The sequence below is a fragment of the Sciurus vulgaris genome (assembly GCF_902686455.1).
Source record: "Sciurus vulgaris genome assembly, chromosome: 7".
NCBI lineage: Eukaryota > Metazoa > Chordata > Mammalia > Rodentia > Sciuridae > Sciurus > Sciurus vulgaris.
Window position 1 is genome coordinate 18302480 of NC_136467.1, and position 20359 is coordinate 18322838.

A 20359-nucleotide genomic window follows, 5' to 3' on the forward strand; every position below is an offset into this window, starting at 1 on the left:
CTTTCCAGCTGCTATGAGGTGAGCAACTTTGTTCCACCAAGCACCCCCTGCCACGATTTTCTGTCTCACACAGGCCCAAACTGATGGGGCCAAGTAACAATGAACTGAAGCTTCTGAAACCATAAACACAAACAAACCTTTACTCCTTTAAGTTTTTTATCTTGGGTATTTGTCATAGCAATGGAAAGGTGACTAACACAGCCCCAACATGTATATATGGCTATAGGCCTATGCATGCTGATACCATATAGGCCTCTATTGTCCATAAAGTATAGGCCTATATGTCTATGTCATATGAGCTAATGCATGTCTACAAGGCTTAGGTTTCTACATATCTATGTACAAGAGGCCTCAAATGTCTTGATAATGTCCTACATGGAGTCAAGGAATTAGTTAAATTACCTTCATAAGATTCCATAGAGTTTTCTAACTAAGACAAAAATCTATAATCACACCACAAGGAATCTATGAGACAGTTACACAGTCAATACGGATCACCTCCTCACATACATAAAATTAGTTCTTGAAAATTTGAGGGAGAAATCACTATAAAATATAGACTTAATCACAAGGAATTTTTTTTAATTATGAAGAATTTTTTAAAAAAAGATCATAGAAAATCTTAATAAAGCTTTGGAAACTGTCAAATCAAAGTCACTTGTTTTGTGACTGTTTCCGATGCTCCCAACAAAAGAAGGAAAAAAGACACTTTTTATCTTTCCCCTGATAATGCGTGGTTTTACTGCCAGTAGCTGGACTTAAATTCTTTAAGCTTGGCTTTGTCCTAAAGGAGAAATAGTTGCTATGATTTGTTGCCTCTGGGAATGATTTGTGATTGATGAGAGCTCAAACGTGCTAATGAAGAAAATCTAAGGCTTAATACAGCTTGACAGATGCCCTCAACAATAGCACCAAGAGTGGACACTTATTATTGTCACTATCTTTTCAAACACCTTGATTAGGTCACTTTCATACATTAGGTACCAAAATATTGCTTCTTGCTCATATTACTATGGTCATCTCAGCGACAACCAAAACACAGTTGAAAAAAAAAATCTTTACAAATATCTTCTGAGTATTTTCATGGAGCTCTGAGTTTTGTTTTTTTTTTTTTAACAGCTTCTAGTTACTAAGTCCTAGCCATTAGCACAAGTCTATACACCAGAAAAGCATTTATGGAAGATGACAGATTAGCACTTCACCTTCCTTACCATGCATGCATGTGATCATCTTTATGATGCCTAAAAATATCTTACAAAACACCTCTTAAAATCTCTATACATTCTTTAGCTTATAGGAGGGATCTGAGAAAAGATGGGAGAAGCACTCTATTTTTCTGCTTTTAAACTAATTTCCTGTCATTTGCAGATCACACATGTTCAAATTTTCACATGAGGGAAGAACTAAAATTATACAACTCTGGCTTCTTCAGTCCCTGGTTTAGCCTTTCCCTCATTTAGACCTAAATATCCTCTAGGATCGTGACAGGAATTGTAGGATCCTCTTTTCACAATTTGGTTGGTTATGCACATTTTGGTGACTTGGAGTTCTATGGAAAGGGACCCCCTGGAGCAGACATGTCTTCAGTGGCAGCCATTGAAGACAGAAGGCTTTAGGCTGAGGCAGCTTTCCAAGGCCAGAGGTGGTGAAGAAATGTGACCTCAGCTCTCCAGCGAGTTCCTCTTTGCCAGCACATGGTGATCCAAAAGGGAGCAGGAGAAAGAGGCAGGGTGGGTCAGATAAGAATAATTTGAACTATCATCCAAATCTCTCTCTCTCTCTCTCTCTCTCTCTCTCTCTCTCTCTCTCTCTCTCTCTCTCTCTCTCTTTCTCTCTCTCTCTCTTTCTCTCTCTCTCTCTCTCTCTCTCTCTCTCCCTCTCTCTATTTTTTTCCTGGAAAAAACAAGTTTATTAATGAGGTGGCTAAAAACGTTTGCATGAAGTGAGACATTCCAGGCAAATTGGGATATACAGTGACACAGTCATTACTCGGGGCAACCCTCTAGATCATTCAGTGTCTCTGGGCCTCAGTTTGCTTATATGCAAATGAGGAATAACAACAGTATCTGCCTCACCTATCTCAGAGGACTGAGAGATAACCTGAAGATCTGTATCAACTGAAGCTTTTAATATTTAATAATATCAAGATGGGTATCCCTGGTATTTACAATACTATGATTGGACAAGTCATAAAAGGTTTAAGGAATCCTAAGGAAGAGAAGAAAGGAGTTTATATGATCCCACCAGTCCTTCTAGAATATATTTATGTATTATTATTAATGAATAAATTATATAACATATACATTTTGTGTATTTATTGTATTGAAAAATCTGTTACACTACAATTTCTTTTATTTCTATAGTATGGCCAAACTATGGATAATCCTCAATAGTAGAAAACTTGAAAAATATTCATATTCCAAAAGCATTGCTCTGTTAGAATTATTTTCTAAGTTGAATATTCTACAGATTTATTTTGAAATATAACCTGGTGGGGGTTTAAGGTAACTGTTTATCATCAGTTCATGTGGATAAGATTTGGCTTTTATGAACCACAGGCTTAATTGGTGCTGAGGATGAACCTGAGCTGCCAAAACCAAGTTCAGTCCTCGGTTTCCTTAGTGGAAGCCCAACCCTGAGAACACTGGGGAGACAGGTCCCCTGGTGTGCAACGTGGGTCAGTCCACACCAGGAGTGGACCACCCAGAACAAAGGCAATGAGGATAGTAATGGTCTTGTGTGTGCACAGGGGATCTCAGTGGGGAGATTTAGACTAGAAAAAGAAATCACACCTGTCTTCCCAAAACTGAAATGCTGTCATGTGGAAGAGAGATTTACACTAAAAGTTAAGATAAGAACAGGTTGAACTTATAGGGTCAAAGGCTCATATCGTGTATCAAATTCATGTCTAATGTTCAGACTTATTCACAAGTGCAACAGGATGCTAGTAGCAACAAGGCTCCACCCCGAGCTCTGACCCAGCCTGAGCTATTCAGACTTCTGCCCATGGATGAGGTCGTTGTCACTGCTGTGTGTTCATTTGCTTACTGGAAGGGCTCTGCGTAGTATTTAATTTGGAAAAAAGTGAGAGAAGGGAGATTCTACTAAAAAAGCTGCTTTAAAACCACTGATAACAAAGCTTCCCCTCAAGTTCAAGTTTCCGTGAGTCTGTGATTTTGAAGTCAAGGAATATGTCTACTGTCCCCCTCTTCATGCAAACTTTCCTGCAAACTAGTTCTCAGATTAATTTCCAATATGTATCCTCTCCATCAGAGGCCGGGAAAAAAAAAAAAGAAAAAGAAAAGATACAACAGGACCTTTTTTGGTCTTCAAATATCCTGTTCTTCATGTAAAGATAGAAGTAAGCCCAGGGGTATAAGATATGTCAGTATTTGATTTAAAAATTAGTTAACAACAAGCAAATTGCTGAGGATAAAATAAATATGGATAATTAATATGTGATTATTTACTTTGTGCTCATTTCTCTACACCCACTTTTCAAAAATAGGTCCAAAGGCATAAAGACTAAAGAATAAATATAAAATTTACATATAAGTTTTCATTTTTGTTGTGTAAAACTTTGAAATTTCCTTAAAATTTTCCTCTAGGGATCCTTCTTTCCTGATGCATTGCCTGAGCATACTTTGTTTGCATATGATGTCCTTGTTGTCTTAATAATTCTTAACAAATATTTTAAAACAACTAGATTCAGAGACTTTGGAATTCAAACAGAAAATCAAAAGTGGAATATACCTTGACTCTCAGGGGTATGGAGAGTCTTCTGAAAAATAAGAGTAATAATTTGAACATAAAATTTATCTCAGTCCCACTGGAATATCTACAAATTTTTTAAATGAAAATAGGAGGTTTTGATAAGGATGTGGAGATACGGGAGCCTTCGTACATTGCTGGTGGGAATGTAAAACAGTGTGGCTGTTGTGGAAAATAGCTTCACCGTTCCTCAGAGAGTTAAACCGAAGATCATTATGTAATCCAGCATAATCCAGAAATTCTACTCCTCGAATTGGAAACAGAGATCCAAACACATTCCTCCTACAGGTGTGTTCACACCAGTGTTATTCACACTAGCCAAATGTGGAAAAAGCCAACCATCCATCAAGGAATGGGACAAATTGTGGGGTACACACAACACAATATTAGTCAAAAGAAAGAAGAAATTGATACACACCATCATTTGGGGAATAAAATAAGAAATAGTATGCTAAAACTATGCTGAGATTTCACCTCACTCCAGTCAGAATGGCAATTATCAAGAATACAAGTAACAATAAGTGTTGGTGAGGATGTGGGAAAAAGGTATACTCATACATTGCTGGTGGGACTGCAGATTGGCACAACCACTCTGGAAAACAGTATGGAGATTACTCAAAAAACTTGAAATGGAACCACCATTTGACCCAGTTATCCCACTTCTTGGCTTATACACAAAGGACTTAAAATCAGCATACTATAGTGACATAAACACATCAATGTTTATACCAGCTCAAATCATAATAGCTAAGCTATGGACACCTAGGTGCCCTTCAACAGATGAATGGATAAAGAAAATGTGGTCTGTATAAATAATGGAATATCACTCAGCTTTAAAGAAGATTGAAATTATGGGATTTGCTCATGAATGGATGGAACTGGAGACTTTCATGCTAAAGGAAATAAGCCCATCCCAAAAAGTCAAAGGCCAAATGTTCTCTCTGATATGTGGATGGCTAACACACAATAAGGGACAGGGGAAAGGAAGAATAAAAGTTCATTAGATTAGACAAAGGGGAATGCAGGGAAGGAAGAAGGGATGAGATTAGGAAAGACAGTAGGATGAATCACACATAACTTACCTATGACCATATATGAATACACGACAAGTGTAGCTCCATATAATGTACAATCACAAAAATGGGAAGTTATTCTCCATGTATGTATATGTCAAAATACACTCTACTCTCATGTATGTCTAAAAAAATCAAATAAAAAGCAACAGTGTGCTTATGAAAGAAGCCAAAGACAAATGATTTGCCTCCATTATTGGAGAATCCAGAAGACGTGATTCTTAAACACAGGGGTCAGCTGAGTGGTTGCCAGGGGCTTGGTGAGGAGTAACTGCTTAATGGAAATGGCTTCCTTCTGCAGTCATGCAAAGCTTTTGGCACTAGGTAGAGACGGTGATTGCATAACATTACCAAGTGCCACTAAATTGTTCACTTTATAATGACTCATTTTATGTTTTGTGAATTTCACCTTAATAAAAATCATGTTGAAGATATTAATCTTGTGAATCCTCTTTTGGGATAAAATGCTAAATGTTCTTAAATGTCAAGAGCACACAAAAATGTAGTTATATATTTTTGTAATTATAATTAACAGCTATTAGTGTACAAATTAATGTGTTTCACTGTGGTATTTCTGTACATGCACACATCACGCTTTGATCATATCTTCCCTTCCTACTACCCTCATTTATCTTCCCCTATCTCTCCATCCTTTCCAGTCTTTACTGCTTTCAGTTATAATTTTTAAAAAATTATTCTAGATTTGACATATAAGAAAAGAACATATGATCCTTGCCTTTCTGTGTCTGGTTTATTTCACTGAATATCCATCCATTTTCCTCATGAATGACATGATTTTATTCTTCTTTATGGCTGAGTAATACTCCATTGCATGTGTGTGTGTGTGTATCATATTTTCTTTATCCAATCATCTACATCAACTTCCCTGCTCAGTGATGGCTTGTGTTGATTGGTTTTTAAATGACACACTTCAGAAAGATTGTCATTGACATGCACCCACAATGGCTCAGTCATTCATTTAGTTATCCAGTTCTTCAGCGACAACCTGTTATGGTTTGGATGTGAGGTGGCCCCCAGAAGTTCATGTGGGAGACAGTGCAAGAAGGTTTAGAGGAGAAACGATTGGGTTATGAAAGCCTTAACCCAACCAGTGAATTAATCCCCTGAAAGGGATTAACTGAGTGGTAACTGAAGGGGGACAGGAGGAGGTGGGTCATCGGTGGCCTGCCTATGGGGTACCTATTTTGTATCTGGTGAGTGGAGTCTCTCTCGCTACTTTCTGATCATCATGTGAGCTGCTTACTCCCACCAGTCTTCCACCATGATTTTCTGCCTCACCTGGAGCCATGAGGAATGGAGTCAGTCGACTGTCTATGGACCGAGACCTCTGAAACCACGAGCCCTCGAATAAACCTTCCTCCTCTACCATTGTTCTGGTCAGGTCTTCTAGTCACAGCAGCAAAAACGCTGATAAACCACCTCTCTTTAGAGCCAGAGGTGACAGGCACACCACCTTCCTTCACAGAGTTTGGAGTGACTTGGGAGGATCAGGCTAACTGTTCAAGTTGGCATGTGTTACCACAGCAGAGATCCAGAGTGTCTCATCTCCTCAGAGGAGATCAGTGAGGGACAGAGAAGTAGGGGAAGGCTTCACGTTGATGACAGACTGGAGTCCAGTCTCTGAAAACAGGTGGGGCTGTTTTAGTATCCTATATGCTCTTCCATTACAGCATTTTCCTCCCTGGGTTATAGCCAAGAAATGTCTGTCTGCCTTTAAAGACTGTGAGACACTTGAAGCCAATAATCAGACTTTCTCTTCTACATGTCTCACAAGAGACATGAGTTCTTGGAGAAAAAAAAAAACCTATCTTGAAACCTTCCTTGTCACATAGAAATTGGGGTACATTGCTATAAGAAGATGTATCAAGAATTGGGTCAAAGTAATATGGGTTTAACTGGACAGTTGGGTTAGCCACTGGCTGCAGAATAGCAAGCTGCTCTGAAGGACGTCCTTCCTCAAGGTCAGGGTCACAGCGAGAGAGAGGACAGAGGCATTTATCATGAAACCACCTTCAGGCCTCTTCCCAGGCCCTATTGCTAGTTTCCTATTCTTGATTTTTATTTATTTCTTAAAGAAGTTCTCCAGAATTGTGTAAAGTCTAGGCCTCAAAAATACTCAGATCCAGTCCTGGATGAAAGGAATCTAGTTGGTTTGACTGAGAGAAAAATCAAGGTCCTTAGAAAGCCTCTATTACTTGAGAAAATGTGCTCCAGAGTCGTGTTACCTGAGCTGAAAATCTGTGTGACCCTGAGTATGTCACTTAACCTCTTCAATTCTAAGGAAAAGCAGCCCCGCTTCATGACAGAGTATTCTTCGTTCAATCAACTTCATTTATTAAGCACAAATGTGACGCCTGGTTCAGGATACTAACTCAATAAATGACATGTCCACAGCAGCAAGAGAGCTGCTGGTTGGATCTTAGCCCTTTATCTTTCACTCTAACACAATGCCTGAGACTGGGAAATTCAGAAAGAACAGAAGTTTATTTTGGCTTATGGTCATGGGAGGCTGAGAAGCCCAAGGCACAGCTGGGGCATTATAACATGGCCCAGGGGCAAAGGGTAATAAAGCACATGCAAAAGAGCAAGAGACAGCTGAGGAAGCAAAACCCACCTTTATTTCTGTAATTGTTTTCTTCTTGCACTGGGGATTGAACCCAGAGGTGCTTACCACTGAGCTACATCTCCAGCCCTTTTTATATTTTTACTTGGAGACAGGGTCTTGATAAATTTTTGAGGCTGTCCTTCAATTTGCAATCCTCCTCTCTGAGCCTCCTGAGTTGTTGATATTATAGGTATGTGCCACCATGCCCGGCGGAAGCCACTTTTATAACAACCCACTCTTAGGATAAGTAATCCACTCCTGAGAGAAAGGCATTCATCTCTCGTAACAATCTAATCATCTCTTAAAGTCGCTACCTTCCGCCATGATGGAATTGAATTCTGATGTGAGTTTCAGAGGGGACAAACCATATTTGAACCATTGCTGTTGGAAACCACACTTTCTATTCCCATTTTGAAAGGAGAGCATGAAAAGTGCAAACTATTTGGATTGGGTAGATTTGTGGACTACTAAGGAGAAAAGAAAGAGGCTCACAAATCTGAATTCACTCTAGTCCTGGCGGTAAACAGCAAGCAAGGCTCAGCTTGACTTCTCAATATAAGACCCAAACTGGAGATTTAAAGGCCTCACATATTTCTTAAGGCCTTCATACCAGGAGCATATTTCAGGAGGAATTCCAGGAGGGGGTCTTGATACATGAGGCAGTAGTTGTTCAGCAACTAATTTATAGGAACACGTGCTTTCTGTCCCATGTTTGTCATTATGGCCAGGAACTTGTATCACCGGCAGCCAGGCACTTGTCAGAGAGTGCCCAGTGCCTGTGGAATTCACTTTCTCTGGTGGTTCAGCAGAGCCAAACTCTGACACAGTGCATTTGTTTCCATAACCTTTCAATTATATTTTACCTGGAGTTTCTAACTGAATTTTTATGTGGCAGAGGGGCAACTATCTCACATGCTGACAGGCTTGCTGTTGTGCGGCAGAAGCAGAGGGACCTGCGGATGCCAACACCGCCATCGCTGAATGTATATATTTTCAAACTGTCTGAGGAAGAAGCCAAGTTCATTGGCAAGAGGAATTCGGTCATTCTGCAGAATTAAGTGACTGGGCACAGAAAGCCTACCTGTTTGTGTAGAAATGATTCCTCAGTTCTGTTCAAAATATTTGTGGAATACCTACTTTTTCCTGTTATCCCTTATGCTTTAAAAAAAAACCTGAGACTTCATTCCAAAACAAAGAATGTCAATGGAAATATCAAATATTTCAGGCTAAAAATTTTACTTGTGGCACTGATTTTTATATTGACAGCATACATTGGACAAAATCACTTGATGGCAGAATCATTATTTCATTCCACTCAAAATGAAGGTACTCCAAGTTTCTTCTTGTCTTCCTTCTTTTCTTTTTATTAATGTAACAAAGAGAAAGGTTTATTTTCCTTATTTCAAATTTAAAAAGCCACTAATCTAAAAAGAAAAAAAAAAAATAAGGGAGAGTGAATCTTCTACCTTCTCAAACCCAGGGTAACCTTGGCAGCACATAAACCCCACAAAGGCAAACAAGGCTGTAAATAACAATCATTTTCCATTCATAAAGGCTGCCCTTGACAGTCCAAGAAATAACAAATTACAAGTGAATAGCCCCCAAGAGGTCTTGAAGCACTTTAATCATTCTGAATCTGTTTTGATGCTGTTTCTTTAGAGCAGAATTATTAACTCCTTTGAGGAACTGCAAGTCAAGTTTGTGATTTCTATGGGTTTTACCTAAGCAGAGTCAGAGGCAAGGAAATCCACTGTCCCTTACTTTAAAATTAAGACAGTCAAGATATTTGAGTGCCTTATATTCAGGAATAGAGTCTACTTCCTTTTTCTCGATACTATAAAAAGGTGTTAAACAAATATATTGCCTACTCTTAGGAAGCTTACCTAATGGGGAATTGTAATACTTTCATTGTTTTGATTTATTTGCTATTAGTTTACTACACATAATGAATTCTTATAGCGTTGTATAGGACTAGGAATATAGCATTGATAAGTGTAATCCTGTCGAGTTTGTAACTGAAGAACACATGTAAACCTACAGGCAGCGTTTTTACCTATAAGCCTGTGAGGCAAGAACCCAGGAGAGAGTAGAAAAAGTTCTGGCCTGGCAGGAAGTAGTTGCGTGAAACCTCTGGGGCTGGAGTTGACCTTGTGTAAGAGGCCCGTCCCCTTACAAAATTCTCTGCTTCCTGTCCTAGGATCACACTGTTCATGCAACTGGGACTGCTGCAGTAACTTCCAGGCAGGTGCTATTCAAGGATGCTACGACTAGGTGATAAGGATGAATCAAGGATTAGTCAGATGAGTGGTTCACACAATGCACAATCAAAGAGCACCCAATTGTGAAGACTCTTGAACTATCTAACTAGATTTTTATTCTATTTTGATATAATAACAGAGTCCCTAAATGGAATTATACTTAAGACTGAGAAGAGGCAGCTGGTGGTAATGTAGGTATAATTCCATCAAAAAATTCAGCTGGAGCCATAATGCAGAAGTGAGATGCTCAGGTGATTTGATTTGTACACATATCTACTATTTCCAGAAAATGATGATTTCCACAATCATTTGAAAAATAATTTCTACAATGTCTTTCTGTGAACATGTTTCTTTAACCCAAATGGCTGTCTGACCTCAATTTTATTTTGTCATGCATACTTTGTCAGAAAATGGAAAGTGAGTTACCTGGTATCTTCCAAAACTGTTTACTTCTGACGGCTGTGGTCCAAGTGATAGGTTTACAGGCTAATGAGGCTCTGCTGCATCACTGCACAGAAGTTTTGGAAGTAGCACAGAGTTTTGCCTGCTCAAAACTCAGAGCTGCTTCTGCCCCAGGCACTCACAAAGAAGGCAATGACTTCATAGGTACGGGAACTTCATCCTTATCTTTCAACAAAGGCGATTATTTCTGTTCTAAATATATTTGACAATATATTCAAAGAGCAATCTGGAAAATATGAAGTTTTGCTGTTCTGGGGAGTGAACTCAGGGCCCTGCAAATGCTTGGTCCATGCTCCACCGCTGAGCTGCTTTTGAAGGTCTTCAGTTTTCTTTAGATTCTTCCAAAATGTAAACTAACACTTTAGATCTGGGAATGTGGGGCTAAGGTATAAAATAGAAGGGAGCCTGGAATTGAAAACAATAATCTGATGCCAATTTTTTTCTAAGTAGAAAATATGAAGGCTATGCTCAGTTAATATTAATCAAATCACAGTGTTGAACTCAATTTTTTTTCTTTAATTAATTTATTAATTATTTTTGTACCAGGGATTGAACCCAGGAGTGCTTTACACTGAGACACATCTCCAGCCCTTGTTTGTTGGTTTGTTTGTTTGTTTTCATACAGGGTCTGGCTAAATTGCTTAGGGCTCACTAAGTTGCTGAGGCTGGCTTTGAACTTGTGATCCTCCTGCCCCAGCCTCCCAAGAGGCTGGGATTACACGCATGCGCTATACTGCACCCAGCCTGCGCACTCACTGCTTTTTAAATTTTAAACAATAGTTACCAAAGTAAGTTAAAATTCAACTAGGTAATAGTGCTCAGTACAACTACTGGGCATTGAGTTGAACTATATAAATCCTCCATTTATTCAGATCAAAAACGGTTGAATTTTCCTATGATTCAACCAGTTAATTGGATTAAGATAAAAGATTTCACATTTAGGTTGAGATACATAATTTTGTAAGTCATAACAGAAGGCATTCTAATTTATTTCCTAATTGAATGGTTAATGTATCCTTGTATATGATACATATTTTTCCTCAAATGAGCACCAGAATCTTCAATTAGTTAAATTTTGCATGACTGTGCATTAGTAATTATGGTTTTGTTTTTGTTTTTGTTTTGTCTTAGGGCTAGAGGAATAGTTTACAAATTTTATCAATACCTGGGGTATTTTTGAAATTTCTATCTATACTGAGGAAACCATTGACAAAGAAAAAGCCCACTTTGTGGAGAGTTTTATTATTTGATGAACAAAAATTTTCAAATATAGTATATTAATTCTAGGACTCTTAACAGTTAATTTACTTAAATTAATGCATAATGATTATTGAACGTCCACTGCACACGCATTCTTAAAACTTGTGTCCCTAGCAGAAGTCATCACATAGAGCACCATTCAGAGTGTGCACTGAGCACCAATCTCAAGCAATGAGATACTCCTTGGACAAAACTGAAACAAATGACTGTGTGGAATTCAATTAGAAGAAACCTGCTATTCTGTGGTTTTGCAGCAGAGGAGAGGCGATGCCGGGAAGCACAATCACACCGCCCAGTCTTGGAACAAGTCCACTAGGCTCTGCCCTTGGAAACTCAAAAAGACTAGAACATGACATGCTTTCTGAGTGAGTATGCCTTATAGCAGATAGAATAAAAGTAAAACTTGGCATCCTCCCCTAACACTTCCACAAAGGCACAAAATACACTTCAAAAGTTACGAACAGGAGAAATGTCTGCAGGTTAAGCCCCAGGGAAAGGTGTGCGCTTTGTCTTCATTGGAAACTCCCTAAGATGCTGGTGTGGTGTTTAGGAATTGTCAAATCTCCTTTGAATCCGGAACATGCCAGGTGGCTCAGACTTTCCTAGAAACTCGCGGTTCACAGAAGAAGAAAAGTCACGCAGGAGAGTCCATGAAAAGGAGTTGGGCATTTTCCCACCTGCGAGGACAGCCAGGAGTGATTCGAATCCATTGAGTGGCAGATGGAGCAGAAGGGAGAGAAGGGGAGGGTGGGATACAAGTCTCCTAACATCAAGTGGGTTTCAACTTTCCCCTCACACCCTTAGAAAGAATCTCACTTCTGAGTTTTATGTTGCAAAAGGCAAAACTTATTAAAATTGCATTACAATCAAGCAAGTGAAAATCAAAACACAAAAGATGTCAGTCTGTGGTTCTCTTAGTCTTATTTGATGTGCATCTACATTCATTTCTCACTAAAATTTTCTTCCTTTGTGATAGAGTATTTTCCATTTTCAATTAAAAAATGCATACCTACACAATGGTATCTATAAAGTGCTTGCTGGTGGCTCTCTACAATTGGTTAAGTGACACGTGATGGTGATACTTTTAATTTACCTTTGTCATTAAAGTTCTCTGCTCTTTGTGAATCCTCCGGTAATATGGTTAAAAAAGAGGAGGGTCATGGGTAGGTAAAGACAAACAGCCTGTCCAACCACTGTGTTGTCAGATGGAAAAAAAATGGATTATATGAATTGATGTATTTGGTTACAAAAGATAAAGAACTATAGAAGTGAAATGGTCCTTTGTCATTTGTGACATCAGTTTGTTGAGGAGAACCTCTGTGGAGAACAATTTTACTGTGGCAGAAGCATCGAGAATAGAGTTCCCAGAGATAACTGTACAGATGCTATATATATCACTGGTTATAAAATGAAAATATTATACATAATTTTAATATCTCCTTAGGGGGATATAATAAAGAAAATACATTTACTTTCCAAGAAAACATATCAAATGAGGTAAATGATTCAGTGTATAAGAAAAATGTTCCTTTAATATTTTTTCATCAAATCATTGCATGAAAAACTTGAATATGAAAATAATATTTTCATTTAAATAGATTTACCCTTTGATGTTAATAGACTTAGCTGTTCCAATTAATTTTATGTTTTGAGAAAAATAAAACATTAGCTTTGTTATGATATATAACATTATTTGTAATACTTCTTTGTACTCTTGGGCAATTTAAAATCTAAGTAGAAACAGAGTTTTCCATAGGGAACACTCTCTATGGTGATTCTAAACCTTAATTTTTAAATAAATAAAACATTAAGCTTTAGAGTTTATCAAGACAACAAAATAAGATATACACTTGTCTTGAAACGTTATCGGCAAGTAATAAAATGTTTGAGATGATTTAACTTTTAATTTTTAAAAAGCAGACCTTCAATCCATTATAGTTGGGGTGTGAATAGTGCCAATTAATGCAGGTAAATACTTCAGCTAAGTGCTCTCAGGTGAATTGCAATCAAAATTAAGACCTATAATTTAACAAGATAAAGTCACCTCTAACTTACTCTTTGTTCATTTCAGACAAGGGGAATTAAATGTTGTTACTAAAGCAAGTCATTATGGAATTCCCGCAATCTCTACCACATTTTTCAGTCCCTATCAGTTTACTTGGTGTTGCACAAAGTTACAGAATTTACCACTAAAGAGTTCCACGTACCTGGCTGTTATCACAGCTGCACGGGAGGCTGAGGCAGGAGGATTGCTAGTTCAAATCCAGCCTCAGCAATTTAGTGAGGCCCTAGGCAACTTAGTGAGACCCTGTCTCTAAATAAAATATAAAAAAGGGCTTAAGATGTGGCTCAGTGGTTAAGTGCCCCTGCATTGAATTCCTGGTACTGAAACAAAACAAAATGAGTTCTATTAAATAATTCCAGAATTACATAAAATCTTCTCCTTGGCTCACCCACCACATGGCAAATATATCTGAACTGAAGATAGCATCCCATATCTCATCACTAAAGAGCTGTCTTTCCGTCTGATACCCTACAATAGACTTTGATCACTTTCATGTTTCCCTTTCTGAGTTTAAATTGGAGGAGCATGGACAATTTCAGCTTTATATACAATTCAGTATGTAACACAATCAAACATTGATTTTATTTACTGAGTAAAAATACTTCAGTGAAAATAAAATTTTAAAAACTGGCCACATGTATGCTTTCATCTTACAGCATCAATGACATTGATGGACCTTTCATGCCCAATCAAATGTGCCCTGTGGTAGCTTAACCCTGTCAGCAACCTAGTGTCTTTCCAAAAGGGTTTATATAAAAATGTACTTAGGGTTTCTTTTAGTTTTTTATGTGATTGAAATTTGGATAACTTTAACTTTTTCCAGCAAATGATAATAATTTATTATAATATGAAGTTTGAACTCCATTGTGATTATAGTTCATGCCCTGGCACCGCAAGTAGCAAAATAGATCACACTTCACATGGGTGCTCCAAGACACATGGACAAATAAACCATGAGGTGTGTTATGACCAGTTTTTAGGGAATTTTATGCATATATATATTTCAAATGATAACGAGTGTTTACCTCCAATGTATAATTATGCTAACTAACTGAAGGAATATTATGATGCTGGACTTAACTAGAACAGTATATATATTACATATTTTAACTGGTTTTAACATCATTAAAAATAAGCAGACTTAGTGCCACAGATAATCACCAAGTCACATTCTAACACATTGTTTCAAATGTCTTTAAATTTGGTTTTGTGCAACAGAAAGAGATCAGGATTAAGAGACAAAGGACAGGGCTGACCTAAGCAGAACTCCAACGCGCGTGCTCTCTAAGGCCCTACCAGCCCTGACACTTTGTGATCTTTCTAGTCTTTCCCTACAAACCTTTATCTTCAAGTTTCATATCCATTTATTTCTTCTGACAGAACTTCTGAGAGTAGAAGTTGAGATGGCCAAAGGTAAAAAAGTCAGGAAAAAAGACCAAAAGAACTAGAGAAGTTGTAGCTGAATAAACAAAAAGTTGTAGCTAAGATTTATATTGGACTATCACATTTTACAAAGATCTAAAAATATGTAATCATTTTTCAAAATAAGTTACATTTTGTAAAAGGGGGGAAACTTCCCTTGAATGAGATGAATTGGGAGCACTACTGACATTGACTATAGGCTGTTTTGAGTATGCAGGGTACTCGGTGAAGATAAAAGCCCATTAAAAAGAAGAATACTATATGAAGACAGGAGAAAGAAATTAAAAATTAAAACATAAAATTGGTCAAGCCATAAAAAACATAATTAAAAACGTCCTCTGAGGCATTCTATCATGATTAACATAAAAAGTTGTAACATTTTCAATTTAAAAAGGAGATAATTCATTATAAAATGAAACATAGACTCTTCTGAGTTTTATTTCATATAGATCCTTTCAAACATCAACAAAAAGCTAAGTTCAAATGATATTATCATGAAAAAATATTCAGTAATATCTTGATGTTGTGTTCAAAGCATTGAATATAATTGATATCCATCATCATTAATGTATCAGGCTGACTCAACAAAGGAACTACAGAAGCCATTTGCTATAAGCAATTATTAGGGGGAATGCTGGTAATCTCTAATTATCTTGACACGTAAGCAGATTATTTGGTTTGTACTCTGTAGTAAGAATAAATAGCAGTTTACTTTTTGTTCTGTGTAGTGCACTGTGTATAGCTGACATTTTATACCTCTGAAAAAGAAAGTTAGTAATCTTGAAAAATTGGTTTGGCAGTCACTTTTTCGGATTGATTAATCACAGTGTGCCTTGTGTATATTAAGTCCTCAATAACAATGGAATGACATTCCCAAAGTCCGCCTTTCCTTCATTAGCTTCCACCAAAAACCATTCCCAGCTCTATTATGACTTTAGTATCAGTCCTCAAAGAGAATTTTCTGGAGGTTGCATAAATATGGCCCATATGGGTTCAGTGGTGTTACATGCATTCCATGTTAATATCTGAAATATTAATATGCTACCATATTTTATCAATTTTGAAAGAGACACATGGTATGTAACAACCCCAAATAGGTTTATTTCGTATGTCTCAGAATATCTCCTTGACCTACTAGTTTGCCACAAGCACTTTGGAACGTGGTTTCTGTATGATGAAACCTCTTGCCAATCATCCAACTTGCGCTTCATTCCAGTCCCAGTCCTTTTCCATATCCCCCACATACACCATCAGATGTAATAAACATGGTGGAATATCTCTTTTGCTGACCAAACACATAATCCCTCTGAATTAATGCCAATCTCTTTCAAGGGGAAAAATGTTAGACACATTTTAGCCTGGTTTTGCCTCTCTGTATACATGAGCAGCTCACTTGTGAGTTCAAGGCATCAGCCTACTCAGTACAGAGAGAACATTAGGACTGTGATGTCAGAAAGGAGCAAAGAAGAGAGGAAGGGCGCAAAGAAAGTGTTAGGATTCAGCCTTTGATGACCAAATAGAATATGTGATTTGAGTCAACAGGCCTGAAGGTCAGGACTGAGGAAGAAAGACTATTTTAAATTTCTATTTGCTCTTACTTAGCATACTGAGATTCAAGCCTGGATACTCGATCTTAGAATTAGAATTTATTACATGCCAGGACTAGAGAGAACTCAGGATAGAATGTGAAGAAAATGGACTCCATTCCAGTAGGGCTATGAAGAGAGAAAGAGGCATAGGTAAGAGAAACAGAATGGTACATTGGTTTCTTCTATTTCACAATCCCAATAGGCTGGAGCATTGGATTGGCTGAGGATAGACTTATTCTGTTTTCTGTTGGGGCATTTGGGAACAGACTGTTTAAGAATGTACTTGGAACAACCTAATAGGAGGCAGCTGAATGTGCCAACTGAGAACTCTCTAGCTTGACCATATACAAAATGGTCCAGGATGACCACAGCAGATGGAAACCAAATGGGAGTTAGCTAGAGCTCAGGAGGACACACCAAGACAGGAGAGGCAAAAACCACACACAGTTCATGGCAGCAGTCTGAAAGCCACACACCAACCCTGACATAGCTTAGTGGGTCTCGTCAGTGCTGTGTGAACAAGCACGGTACCAAGAAGCAATGCCCCAAGCTCCAACCTGTGGTGGGGCTGCTGGTAGACAGAATAGCTATGCCTCAACCAGGACCTGCAGGGAGTTGAACTTGACTGAATTTTTGTAATCGAAGAAGACTATTAAAATTAGGAGCTACTCAGATAAATTAATCAACAAGTCTGCCTTTCCCACCCGATATGGTGAGAGTGCAAAATGATCCTATCAGTACTAAAAAATAAACTGTGTTTTTTCTACACAACTAATCATGTGCAAATTTCAATACCCACTATTCTCCTAAGATACTTGTTTTCGATCCATACTTCATAGTTCATCTTGCATTACCCTATTTTAGACTGGTATATGCCGTACCCTTTCCCAACACTGTATCTTCATGAGGATTCAGATACATAACACTTCTCATTATCATCATGGTGCTAACACAAGTTTCCACAGCAAAGAAAATAATTATAATGCCTTTCATAATTCACCCAATTCTTTAATATATTTGATCATATTTGGATTATGTGATGAATGCTATATAACAAAATGAACTTATGTAATGAAAACTTTAATGTAAGGAAGTACAGTATCTCTCAGTTAGTTAATATATTAGTAGCACATGGAATTTTCAAACAATACAGAAATGAATGTTATACAATTATCATTTATATAATCATGCAGTTACTTTTATCCACTTGTGGAAATCCACTATGGGCATTTTATGTCATAGGTAGATAGACTGGCATTTTTTAGTGGGGAAAGTAAGGCTATTTTAGACAAGTTCATGGGCAAAAACCCTAGTACATCTGATTACAAAGTAGAAGATGTGGATAATAGAGGTCTCATGATATAAATCATGAACCCTAAGTTAAAAATAGACTGTCTCACATAGGGTATTTTCCAGTTCTTTTTATAGTGAAAATAAAATGCAGTCATCTCTTCCGATTTGACCTTTCTGCATGGCTTACCTGAGTAAATAGGAAAGAATTTTAAAATAACAGAAGAGTTTATACAAAAATGGGTTACAGATTGGAACCAAAGTGTCTTTATATCACTGCTCTTGAGTTCAACACACCGAGTTAACACTCAGAGTTAAAACACACTGCATTTGTTCGCTCCTGGTTTTCCTCCAGCCATAGGAGTGGTATAAATAAGTAGCCGCTGGCCTTTTCAAACCTATACCACCATATTTCATTTATGGCATCCAATAAGGTCAAAGGCAAAGAATAAAAACCTCCCAGCACAGGCTAACTTTGTCAATTTGAAACGTGGCTCACCATCCAGACCGTTGTTAAGCACACTGTTCAAATAATGTCTTGGTTCACATATCTGTGGGCCTCTGATAGGCTTCAAAGTCTGGGAGAAAGCCTATGCAAGTTTGAAATCTAACCTTCCTCGCCCTTCCATCTTTTTCTGTCCTGTTTTCTGATCTTTTTAATCCAGAATCTTTAATAGAAAAATTCTGTTGCAAGACTGAAAACAGCAGGGGGTCAAAATCCCATTATAGGTTATTTAAAGCAACATCTGTAGTCTTTTGAACGTGTCAAGAGCAACTTAGGTGAACTCTGGGGACTCTTCTTCAAACATGTTCTATTAAACACACATAAACACAAGTAAAACATGTTTTAAGGTCAGATTATTAAAAGCAAAAAGAAACCCAGATAGATCTAAATGTTTAAATGAAAGTCTCTTCAAGCAATGAAAAAAAGTCTCAGATAAATTATTTAATGCAACAGAAAGATTTTTTTTTTGGATGAGGAAAGTGAAGGAGAGGATAACAAAATAAAGCTGAACCCAAACCAATGCCTCTAAGGAGCAAATGCACACTGAACCAATAACCTGAGCAAATAACAATATAACCAGGTTCCCGTGAATGGGCAGACTTAACTCCCTGCCTTCTACACAAAACACAACATAGTCTAGTATTTCTGCATCACCTCAAAAAAGTAGAAGAGTCCAGTATCATAAAAAATAAAATAGATCCATCAGGTTTATATATCCTACTGTGAAATGTGGGCAAATCAAAAGACTCTAGATATTTTCCTTTTCCTTCTGGATCATTCCTCAGCCATTCTTTTCAAGGAGAAATCTTCACCTTAACAACATGCCTAAAAATTTACCAATTCTCAGTCACTAATTTACAGAACAAAATCCCTAAAATAAGGTAGCTGTGTCCATACAGTTAGAAAAATAGGGACATATCAGCTTTAGTAACTTAATAAAAATGTTACTGTGAAATACGACTTAATGTGTTATGTCCAGTACCACTGGGCCATCTAAAGCTGTACAGAAGTCAATCTGTATGGGAGCAGGTGACTGGAAGACTAAAGAGGGTTTCTTTGTAACAATGTGGCAAATATGCGAGAGCAACACAGCATTCCAAAGCGAAACATTAAGTTAATCGCCTCTATCTGGAGATTTATGGTTTGATCAAAATCTGAAGAGCAGGCATTTAAAATATTCCAGTAAAGACAGAAAGTTTAAAAAAAGACAGAGAGAAAAAAAGAAAGCAAGAAAGAAAAGAAATCCACTTAAGAATTTATGAAAGGCAAGTTTTCATCAACACATAATCAGCCCCTGGGCCCTTTCCCAGAATTAGAAACAAAGTGTGTTATAACTCCAAAGTAAAATCTCAGGGAAAAAAAATACAAAAAGGGCTTAATGCACACCAGAATTCTTAATATAAAGCATTTCCAAAGTCCTCCTGCGCTTTCCGGTTTGCCTGTGGTTCTCACAGGCAATTCTCATGCAGCCTGAAGTAACACCGGATCCGCAACAAAGCCACACTTACCAGACAATCCACACTCCCTGAAGCAATGAAGAGAAAACACCACTTACCTAGGAAAAGAAGAGAATAATGCAGAGATTAAGATGCTATCATTTAAAGGCGTTTGTAGCAATTCTTTCATTATCTTACTTCCTGCACTGCTATATTTTCTTAATGAACATCATTAAGTTTTTAGAAGAAACCCATGTTTCCATTCATTGATGCAGAAAGGGAGTTTTGTGAAGAGTGAGTGACAATCTTGTACAAGTTCATTGCCCCCTGAGTCACTGTGACATAATCACCGGTAGGCAAAGGGGGAAATGTTAACAGGAATCTGAAAGGAAATGAAACACTTTTGTTGCGCCAAGTGTGTTTTGCAGTGACCTCCATCAGTTATCAAAGGCCCTAGAACAGAGCCTGTCCATCCCCAGCCTGCATCGCACGAAGCCAGGTAGCTTGTGAGCCACATTTAATATGTCCGAGAATGAAGCAGTAACAATAGTTTCATGGCCTCCCAGTCCCAGATAAGTGATCACAAAATGATCACTCTAATT

General features: G+C 37.7%; 1 protein-coding gene across 2 annotated transcripts in view; it reads right to left on the minus strand.

Moving 5' to 3' along the window:
• SAMD5 (sterile alpha motif domain containing 5) overlaps positions 1-20359 on the minus strand; it is a 425299-nt gene that overhangs the window by 26327 nt on the left and 378613 nt on the right. The window contains exon 2 of one of the 2 annotated variants that reach the window (XM_079146902.1): positions 10254-19876. The exons of the other annotated variant lie outside the window; for it this stretch is intronic. Within the exon in view, the coding sequence (XP_079003028.1) occupies positions 19826-19876 (51 nt within the window). The 3' untranslated portion in view covers positions 10254-19825. Of the gene's footprint in view, positions 1-10253; positions 19877-20359 lie in introns of those variants that run through there. 2 annotated transcript variants of the gene reach the window in all.